Below are 11,294 nucleotides of genomic sequence, written 5' to 3'. Positions count from 1 at the left end.
ATTGTGCTATAGAGACTCTATAATCCGTTTTCCAAAAGAACTATTTTACATGATGTTTTGCAATAAGGAAATTTGAATCAAACAATAAATAATGTTCCATATTTTAATGAATTAGCTTCACGAACTGAAACTGGAAAAAAAATCCAGTTGTTATTATTTTTTATTTATAAAATTAGTTATTTCTAATTTTATATTTGTGTTTCACTTGGTTTTTGATTTCCATCACTAGCTAAATCACATCAAAATTCATGAAGTTTGGTTGTAAACCATAGCGTATAGTTAATGTTTGTTTGTTTATTTATTTTTATATAATTCACCAAGGCAAATTTTTGATTTTCTAAGATCACAAGTATTCATTTCAGATATTTGTAACTTTGTGTATGCATACTGGATATACGCGAAATCAGATAAAGTATCCTACTGTCACGAAACTCTGTCACTTTTAAGTGACGTCATTGCAACGAACACGATATGGAACGATGATCAGTTGGACCGTTTGGGATAGGGTTAACAGTATTGCTAATTACAGCACAATTTGGCAGCACTGGTCAAGCAAAGTTATTCTCCATTTTATTTACCTACGTTCGTTGCCTCAAATACCTTCATTTCTTGTCTAATACTGTTGCAGAATGAACTCGGACGAAGATGTTCCTTACGATTCGGATTCTGGAAATGAGTCTAGTGGTGAAGAGGACGATGGATTGTCCATTGCACTCGAACCTGAACCGACTACTGCAAAGGATAAAATGGAAATTGAAGACTTTCATTACGAAGTCTTAACAACAGAACAAATAGTACAACACATGATAGACTGTATCAGGGAAGTTAATAATGTTGTAGAGGTAGGTTGCATGTCTGATATATACGATTATTGAATTGTGGGAAATTCTCAACATTATAAAAGTGTGGCTTCATAATTCCAGTTTTCGATACAGCTGATTAAATTTCATTCTGCTTGTGCAGCTGTGTAATAATTTCACAAATTCCTAGCTAGAAACTGTACCACACTAGTCGAGCGATGAAAGTGGGAGTGCCAGTAAACAGTTAATAAAAACGTGTACAAGTGATACATTTGTGTGTTTTTATGTTAATTCTCATCAAACGTTACAAACCTATAGTACAGAGAGGGGGAGGGCTAAAGGCTACACCTCCAGTTTCTGTGCTCTACAGACCAAAAATAATAAATTTTCACCAATTCGGGTTGTGGTTTTACACCAAACGACGGAAAGCGTCCACTATCTTCTAATCTTTTATCATCTACTATCTTTTCACAGACAACTATGCCACTGTGCGATTTCAAACCTACAGTGGCGTATTAGAGAGTGGAGTTGCTATTTTTACTCGGGCATCAAATCTCTGCTAATTCGAATCCTGATCTCCGGTGTGAAGGCAGAGAATACTATTCACATTAGTACCGAAATTATTATTACTATTACGTCACACCTCGATCGAGGAAGGGTATTCTTATATATCACGACAGGTTGTAAAACCCATAGCACAACATTGCCGTGTGTGTGTATATTTATTTATATATGTATAATACATACGTAATGTGTGTGTGTATTTGTTTATATATGTATAATACATACGTAATGTGTGTGTGTGTGTATATGTATATATATATATATATATATATATATATTGTGGATTATAGGAGGGGGGGTATATATTGTAAGGTTAATTATAGGTGCATGTGTGTGCTTAGGGATATGTTTCATTGCCTGGGGGGTGAGACACCCTGCTTTTGGAGGTGTGAAGTGGTTTAGAAAGTTTGGTCTCTAAAGTACCCTATTCAAGAACTGGTAAAAAAAGTATATATTAGAGGTTTATAGAAGCATTTCATGAGTGGTAACCACAAAAAAAAAAAAAAAATAAAATAAAATAAAATAAAATAAATAAATAAAAGATATATATTTAATTCATCCATGGAATGAATGTACTATAGGTTTATAGCAGCCTTTTGTGAGTGTGAGCTACTTAAAATGTGTGTGTAGGTGTATATTGTTGGCTCTATAGGTGCATGTGTATATTCTAGGTTGTGTGTGTATATGTATATTGTAGGCATAGGTTTATAGTGTATATTGTAGGCATAGGTTTATAGTTCTATACATACACACATATTGCAAGTTGTTGGAATTTATTATTGAAAATTGTGGTGTGCAGTTTATATGCACAATTTCTAAAAAAGTGTATATATTCACTAATATATGTGCAAAAAAAAAAAAAAATTCATTAGTATCAAATAGATTCCTTAAAGAATGATGAAATTCTTCTTATTATGGGTTTCGGCATGCAGTCGGAAGGCTCATTGCAGGAGATCTATGCTAACCTTTATATACCCAATAGCTATCATACTTCTCTTTAAACTCATTCACTGTTCATTGCACTCGCAACTAATTCTGGTAATTCATTCCACTCTTCAAGCAAAATATCTAGTCTGCCCATCCTCACTAACCACACAGGTGACCACAGGGTGACCTCTACTTTTCACTCTACACTATTTCCATTGGATAATAAAAATACAAGCACTGATCAAGCAAAGAAGCATAGCTAGCAAGAATGTAAATAATAATGACCAATCCTACTGACTGAAAAAAAAAAAAAAGAGGGGGGGGATTAAGATAATTAAAAAATATTTTATTCTTTTTTATATATCATTATTAGAAAGCTGTTTTCTATTGAACTCCAAAAAGTAATGCTATATCACTTTTATATATTTATTTTTATAGATTATACTACTTTAAGTAAGAAATGGAGCTTCTGTAGCTTAGTTGTTCTATGATTGAATGCTCTTATGATTGAAAAAGACCTGGATTCGAATCCCATCTGATGTGAGGAATCATTATCGGTTTCATATGGAGGTGATGGTGGTAGGTTTTCCCTACCAGAAACTCAGGTTTTTCATCCCTCAAAACAAACTGGCCAGAATAACAAATGCAACATGCAGACATAGGTGACTATGGGAATAAGGATTAACCATCCTATTTCATTAGATTGGGTTTTGAATACCTGTTTTGAATATATTTCTGTAGAAAATCAAATCCAGTGATTATGAGTATGTCTGCTATGTTTATAAAGAGTTATATAACAATTATCATTCTAGTTTCTCCCAGGATGTTTGCTTGCTTTGTGAACTGTGGACTTTAACTAGCATTAGAAGTTGCTCAGCTAGAATACTAATTGCAGTATAATAGATTTCTTGCTATTTATTGATTTGAGAATCCTCTGAAGTTATTTTTAATAATTAGTGATGCAATGATAATTTTTATATTGAATAGTGTTTGCTTTGCATTGAGTGTTATGTTGAATGAAGAAAGGATTAGAGATATATAGAGGAAATTGATGAAAGATGTTTTTAGAGTTCTTTGCAGAGATTAGAAGAGTAATGAAACTTATCTAATGGCTTTTAGTTGATTTGAATGTGGCATATTATTATAGACTGAAAAAAGGAGCTGTAGATTTAATGAGTGGGGTGATAATTGGCTATCATATAAATGGGTAGCAAAGATTCATATAAGGGTGAGTGGGTGTATAAAGTGTGAGAATTTGGAATTTAGTGGGCCTAAATTCTTTTATATTTAATTCTGATATTATTCATGTATTACAATGATGATCTTTCTGAAAGTCGTAATTTTAGAAATGAAATTTAAAGGAATTTAAGTAGGCTGCCAACACTGAGATTTGTAACATATACAGCCTGGTTGGCAGAGTAGATAGCATTCCTATTCTCCAACCAAACATGCTATGGGGATTGAATCTCACTGTGGCTGGATGTTTGTGAATATCTTTAGGTTGTAGGTGAATTTCACCATCCTGCTTATTGAAGAATTGAATTGGCTTCAAGTTCCATGTTTGGTTTCTTGAGCAGGATATTTGAATTGTGTAAATAGAAAAAAAAAAGTAAATATATAAAATAATAATAAAAAAAAAACTTAGCTCACTTCACAGAATTGGTGTACTGTATAGGTTTGCAGCCTTTCTTGTGTTGGAGTTACATAAAAAAAAAAAAAAATACAGCAGATAGTACAGTAAATGTATATGATAGTACAGTAAAATACTAGTTGTGGTGGTGGGCGGTAGATGGCGTTGATTGGTAGAAGTTCAGTGTAGTGGTGGAGACAGTTGTATAGTAGGTGCCCTCCCACGATGAGTCTTCGGACTCCTTGGAGGTGTCACGAATAATAATAATAATGTTCAAACTAGAGTTCATTAGCATGTCTCTACCTCTACAGAATTCATCCTAAAACTTATCATATGAGCCATATTTCTGTTTCATTCATGTCTGTTATTAGGGCCAGATTTAATTTTCTGGCATCTATAGACATTATTTTTTCATTACATCTTTTTTTTTTTTCATTTTACAAATATGTGATTAATGCAAATTTAAGTTTCCAATCAGGATTTAAAATTATCAACTTAGACTATTTAAAATTATTAACACTATTTATATCATTAATACATTTTAAATGATACAATATTTAAAAGAAAGATATTTGATGCTTACCATAATTTGATGTAATTGCATACTACATCATGCTTGTGTGTGCTTGTGCATAAATGCATTATCTTAATTTTTTTTTGAAGTCTCTTCCATCACTTCCAAGTTTTACTTCTGCCAACATATTTCACTCACTCCTCATGAGAAAAATGTTCCTTTCTTAGTGGTCATGTTCTCACTTAAGTTTCAATTATGATTTTCTCATTCTTATTCCTCTTACCATGAAAAATGATCCCTTCTTCTTCATCTGATAAATCATTCCACCAACTTATGTCATTGTGTTATCCTCTCTCTTTTGGTTATTTACCAATCTTTGCAATCCATTGTCTCATAATCTTTATCATAATCAATATTCCATAGTCCTGATGGCATCTTAATCGTCTGTGATTGTATTAAGTCCTTTAAAAAGGAACAATAACCTCTTTATCTCTACTTATTGTTGTCTTGTCAGTATAGCAGTTGTCATCAGCAGTTGCATCCCTGAACTTGTTATTCCTTATCATAAGTGACTTGAAAGAGTTTCATGTCTGGTTTCTAGAACTTTGCATTTTCAGCAAACAGCTCTCTGGAGGCATACTATGAGGAAAGAATGTATGTGGAACTGCAAGGCAGATAATTACAGAAAGGTCAAGAGAGAGAGAGCATGAATCAATAACATGAAAAGAGATGAAAATGCTTTCATTCATCATTTGGAATATTAATAAGATTGGTCGAAGTTCCAAAGGAGTGGAAAGGGAGAAAACTGTCCACTTCATAAAGGGTTGATAACACTAAGGCTTATGATTATAGGCCAATTTGCTTGTCTGGTGTTGGAGTCAAGGTGTTAAAGAGGTTAGCAAGGACCAGGAATTCAGAACTGGGTTGACACCAGCAAAAGATTGTGCTTTAGCAATCTACTTAGTTATTATAACAAGGTGATAAATGCACTGGATAAGGAGGATGCATACACAGCAGTGCATTTAGGTTTTGCAAAAGTTTTTGTTAGATTGCCACATGACAAGCTGACAGGTTATGTGATGTACTATTTGCTGAACATTTCTACTACATCCTCACCTAATGCCATCGATGTGTTATCTTAACCCCCCCCCCCCCATCCATCAGTCTTCCATACACTTCTATTTTCTAGCCTTGTAGCTGTGTAGAATTCCTTAGTTTTGAGCTTGATTTCTGCTTCCAATCTCTTCTCCTATGTTAATTTGTCCTCTTTGAAGAAACCTGTTACTTTCCTGCATGCACATTAGACTTCTTATATATATATATCTGTAGAGTACTCTCTGCTTTATGTTTCAACAACATCCTCTTCATCTGAAGCATCCATTTCATTTCATGATTCATTAATGTCTCATCCATACTATCTATTTATTTACAGTATGACATTATCGGGTTCATTTTGAAAGGCGGCTTTAAAAGTACTGCAATTAGGTGATATCATCAGAGATTTTGTCCCTAACCAAGGTACCTATTTTACATTTGACCTGGGAAAAGTGATTACATTGTTTTCACTTGGTAGGTGGCTAGAATGTGGAATTTTCATTTAAGAAGTAATGTAAGGAAATTAAACTTGCCAAGAAATTATATTCTTGTTTAATCTTTTATCCAGGTGTAAACAAACAAAGTTTAAATATAAAGTACCTTCATGATTGTTCAGGATTGAACAAGATTATAATTTCTTGACAAGTTTAATTTTTACCCAAGTGGGAAAAAAGCTTTCTACAACAATCTCTGATCTGGAGTATATTAATAAGGTGATACGCCCATTGATGACATTTAATAATGTTCATCTTTAGGCTTGCTTGCTTCCTAGGGAGTAGAGCAGTTATGCTGGATGGTGGGTTTTTGCCTGTCACTGACCAGAGCTACCTGTGTTTCCTGTCCTGGACATTTAATGATGAACATTTAATAATGTTCATCTTTAGGCTTGCTTGCTTGCTTCCTAGGGAGTAGGGCAGTTCTGCTGGATGGTGGGTTTTTGCCTGTCACTGACCAGAGCTACCTGTGTTTCCTGTCCTGGAGTGATGAGTTTAGTAGTGGTCCTTTCAGTTCACTCAGTATACTCACACTTTATAACCAAGAAAACTTTTCATGAGTATGTTAGTAACTATAGAGCTGATGGTTGTGACATACTTGAGAGGCAAGTTTGTACTTTCATTATTATGAAAGTACAGGGGATTTATATACTTAAATGTATAAAAATATGTAGAATATTTAAAAAAAAAAAAAAAAAAAAAAGTTAGCTATAAAAGGTTAGTAATTTCCTATCTTACATTAGCTACTTACGTCGCATTTTTTTAGAATTGTCTGTTAATGTTTAACTGCCATTCTGTGACTTTGTACTGATGATAAAAATTCTATGCTAATAAAGTTTTTTTTTTTTGTCAGTTTTCCTCCAGTGTTATAATTCTTTTCAGTAAACATTGTTAGATGACATACAGAGGAGGATAAATCAGGTGAGAGTTAAATGGATAAGTGGAGTCATTAAGCAGAAGGTACAAAAAAAATGTCTAAATGTCATTGGTTGTGACATACTTGAGAGTTTGTGACAATACAAGAGAAATGTGATTGGTAAGCTCATGAGCAATACACAGCACAGGTAAGAAGATAATAAACATGGTAAGAAGAACATAATCAAATAAGAAGAAATTACCTGAGCATACAAAAGGAAATAGCAGAAAATTCTTTAGCTCTGTGACAAAATAAAGAATGCTTATTGAAGGATAACTGTAATGATTACACATGATGGAAGGTTAAGGAAGCAGAAGAAATAGCTGAATTGTTGGATGATCACTTTGAGAGGTTGTAGCATCCAGTTAGAAAGAAAAGAATGCAGTGAATGTCACAGAGATAACAGAATAGAGGTAGATGAATAGGAGCTGTTTAGGATATTACAAAACTTCAGTATAAATTGACCATAGGATTAGCTGGGATGTTAGCCTGTGTATTATGAGAAAGCATGTGAGTGTCGCTGACCAGGCTGGTGTTTAATTTATCTTAGCACAGGGTACTAGTGAAATAAAAAGGGGCAGATGGTTCTGTTGCACAAAGAAAGCTTCAAGATGAAGCTAACAAATGATAAATCTCAGATGTGAGGATTAAAATTTGGAAAAGTCAATTAAGACAAGAATTCATGGCTTTAAGATAAGCATGCCTTTAGTAGTTTATTCACTCTTAATGATAAAATGAAAGATGAGTTGGATAAAGAAAATTGCTACACTATATTTTTAGACCTTGCAAGGGTATTTGACAGGATAATATATGGGAATGAATATAAAGCCAATATTCATTTCCATAATGAGAGAGAGAGTGATCATCAAAGAGCAGTATACAATGGAGCAGAATCAAGGAGTAAAACAGCTGAGCAGTAGTGTGCTGCTGGAGACAAGTGCCTGTCTGCTACTGTTTAATTTGTATATTAATGATAGTGAGGATAATTCAAAGGGAAATATCCTGTTTATTATTATTATTATCTAACCTCCATGTAGTCAAAGGGCTCATCGCAGGAGATCCATACTTTCTCATGCAAAAAGACCATTGAACAGTGCTTTAAACCATTCACAGTTTCTTCACTTACACACTTTTGGGCAGTGCATTCCACTCACCAATTACACTGCATGCAAAAACCTACTCATTCTCCTTATACAGCTTCTAGGAATGGCCTCTTGTTCTACCCTTGTTTCCTTCTACAGCCCTTCACCAACTTATAAGTCTCAATCATATCCCTTTTTCTATCCATATGACTCTGCAAGTTATATTCTCTTAATCTCTCCTTGTATTTGACATTCCATAGACCTGACACTGACTTAATAAACCTTCTCTGGATCTTCTTCAAACCATCCTCATCCTCTTGAAAACTAGGCAACCAAATCTGCACACATTAGTCCATATGTAGCCTGATCAAAGTCTTATACAAGGGAGCTGTAACCTCTTTGCTTCTGCATATCAATATCATCCTCATTATTGCCATAATCCATTAAGATTTTCTTACAATTTTAACAATGTCACCCCTGAACTTCAAGTCTCTACCACCATCATTACTCTCAGATCTCTCATTTCCTCCACCTCCTTCAAAATTTCCTCTTTAATCGTATAGTTTGTTGATGAAGTTAAATTAGGAAGGACACAATTGTAAATAAGTGTCCTTGTATAACTACACTTTGCCTAGAAAAATATTGTTAGCTGTGAGTTATATTGATAAGATTACATGGGACATATTGCAAATCTGGACAAAATAAACAAAAGTAACACAAAAGATCACTTGTATGTTGCAAAATGTATAACTAGTAGGAATATATAGAAGTTATTATCCCTGTTTATAAAGGCTTGATACAACTGCAATCTAGACTACTGTGCTCAGATTTGGTCACCTGGGTTTCTTGGTATGTGGGTATGGAAATAGTGGAGAGGATCCACAGATGTGTAACCAAGATGGTGTTGAATGCTTTCTATAACACAAGATGGAAGATTTTTGGATTACCTACCAAATTTTTTGTAATTTTGGATTACCTATCAAATGTGTAAATTCAGAGGATGGTGTATGATGGAGTGGAATCAAGGTGAATGAGCATGACTAGTAAAGTGCCCCAGGGCTCTACTAGGACCACTACTCTTTAACTTGTGTATTAATGATATAGCGGAAGATTTGAAGGGTCACACTCAGTTGTTTATCGATGATGCAAAACGAGGGAATATTGATAAAAACGATGTAGATAGCTTACAAGATAATTTAAATAAATGGCAGTATATAAATGGCAAAGGACAACGGTTGTCAATTTGGTGTTGTAAAATGTAAATTTTGTGATGAAAAGATTATACACTTTGTATCATATTGATGGTACTAGTTTACATGAAATTGATGAGGCTAGATATCTGGGTGGGGGGGTGATAGTGAATGGATAGAGATTTGAAATTCAGAGGAATATTGCAAGAGTTGGCAAAATAGCTCAGAGGATTACTTGGATGCTGAAGAGCACATTGACAAGTAAAGATAGAGAGGTTATTATCCTTCTTTATAAGGCTATGATTTGGCCACATGTCTACTGTGCACAGATTTGGTCACCTGCATTTCTTGAGGATTGGGAGATGGTGGAGGATTTAGAGACAAGTGACCAAGCTGGTGACAGGTCTGTGGAATGTTCCCTATGAGGATAGATTGATGGTGTGTGGGTTGTAGTTTAGCTGACAACCAGAGGAAAGGGAATATGATAGAAATTTATAAGTTACTAAAGGTATACTATAAGATTGACACAGAAGAAATTTTTCAATACATGGGAGTAGGGGATAAGAACTGTGATAAGTATTGTATGAATTATGGTTAGTCTGGGCCTTTTATGATGAGTCTTGGGGTTCATTTAATATTGTTCACTTTGAGGTGCTTCAAGTTTTTTTAAAGTTCACACATTAGAGCAATGATTTTTGAACTGTGGAGTGTGTCCTGCTGAGGGAGGGTAAGATGCTTTCTAAGGGGGATGCAAAGCAGTGGTCAGTATTATTTTTGAGCACAATTCCTGCATGTATTTGATAATCCATACATTTATTTTACTCTGACATACCATTAAAACACTTGTCATTAATATATTAAGTTAGAAATTTACAAATTATAATTTTTTAAAATATCTCTGTGCTATTTTATTTTGGTTCAATCTATAATTACCATAAAAAAAAAAAAAAAAAAAAAACTGTAAGAACATCTTAGTTTCACTATAAAATACGTGGTAAGAAACTATAGGTCAATATTGTATGGAAAGTTCCCAAAAGAATTTTTTTTTTTTTTCAAAAAAAATAAAGGGGAGGGGGTCATCTCTTTAAAAAGTTTGAAAACACTGCATTAGAGGTAGTTCATTCTAGTGCATCATTACCATAAATGGACAGAAAATTGAGAGAAAGAAAAAATTTGATAACTTGATAGATTTGAAGATCTGTGGTTTGTTCTCTTAAGAAATACACAAGAGAGAAGGCCGTTCCAGAGAACAGCAGTGAAGAGACTGAATGAAATGAAGAAAAATTTGTTCTGTGACCTGAAAGTTGAACTGGGAACAGGCATGTAGTTTTTATATTGGTAGAAAATACAAGCAGCAGCAGCTGAATATCTATGAAGGAAAGAGCATAGTGATTTAATGAGAGACAGGTTGTTCATTAACTCAATTGCTTTCTTCTGTACTGACTCAAGGATTTGTTGGAAGCTCTCAGTTGCATTCATTGATCATATGGATTTAAGATTAAAAAAAAAACAATATTCCCTATAGGGAGTAGGCGAGGCCATTTAAACCTTATCTAACTTTTGGAGACTGGGGGGAGGGGCAGTTCAATCTCCACTGACAGCTATTTGGAGATTGCAGGCTATTTCCGAATAGCTATCGCTGAAAATCACTAATCATAAATGGTATCCAATGAAGAGAAGTAGACAGATGTCTCCATCTCGTGGTCCCTAATAGTGTGGATTTAATTAAGATTTGCATGAATTAATAATAGTTCAGAGGTAAAGTAATATCTGAAGTGATACTTCATATTACTCCAATTTGTAATATGCAATATTATATATTACAAATTGGAGGTTAGTTATCCCTTGTCTTTCCATAAATTTGAGTCAAACAAGAGATGCAGGCAATATTTGCAAGCATTGAAGTTAACAGGATTATCAGAATCTCCATTAACCAATGATTTGGACAGCAGAATTTAGTTATTCTGAAAATGTTGATTATGTAGTGCAAGGTTTATCTAATGCAAACGTGTTCAGTATACTGGGACAAACTTGATATAAGACCAAACCCTGTTGGTAACGCTTCGGAAGGCATTTCAATCA

The 11,294-nt window shown here is 34.0% G+C and overlaps 1 protein-coding gene across 1 annotated transcript in view; it reads left to right on the top strand.

Annotated features, from left to right (window-relative positions):
* The first annotated feature begins 473 nt into the window (after positions 1 to 473).
* LOC150092972 (E3 ubiquitin-protein ligase arih1-like) overlaps positions 474 to 11,294 on the top strand; it is a 222,666-nt gene continuing 211,845 nt past the window's right edge. The window contains exon 1 of the mRNA XM_090414057.1: positions 474 to 842. Coding sequence (XP_090270183.1) covers positions 630 to 842 — 213 coding nt within the window. The 5' untranslated portion in view covers positions 474 to 629. The remainder of the gene's footprint in view (positions 843 to 11,294) is intronic.

This window comes from Typopeltis vanoorti, chromosome 24, assembly GCF_054136105.1.
Source record: "Typopeltis vanoorti isolate ZY-2024b chromosome 24, IOZ_Tvanoo_1.0, whole genome shotgun sequence".
NCBI lineage: Eukaryota > Metazoa > Arthropoda > Arachnida > Uropygi > Thelyphonidae > Typopeltis > Typopeltis vanoorti.
Note: the sequence above shows the minus strand (reverse complement) of the source record. Positions and strands in the feature narration are given on the sequence as shown.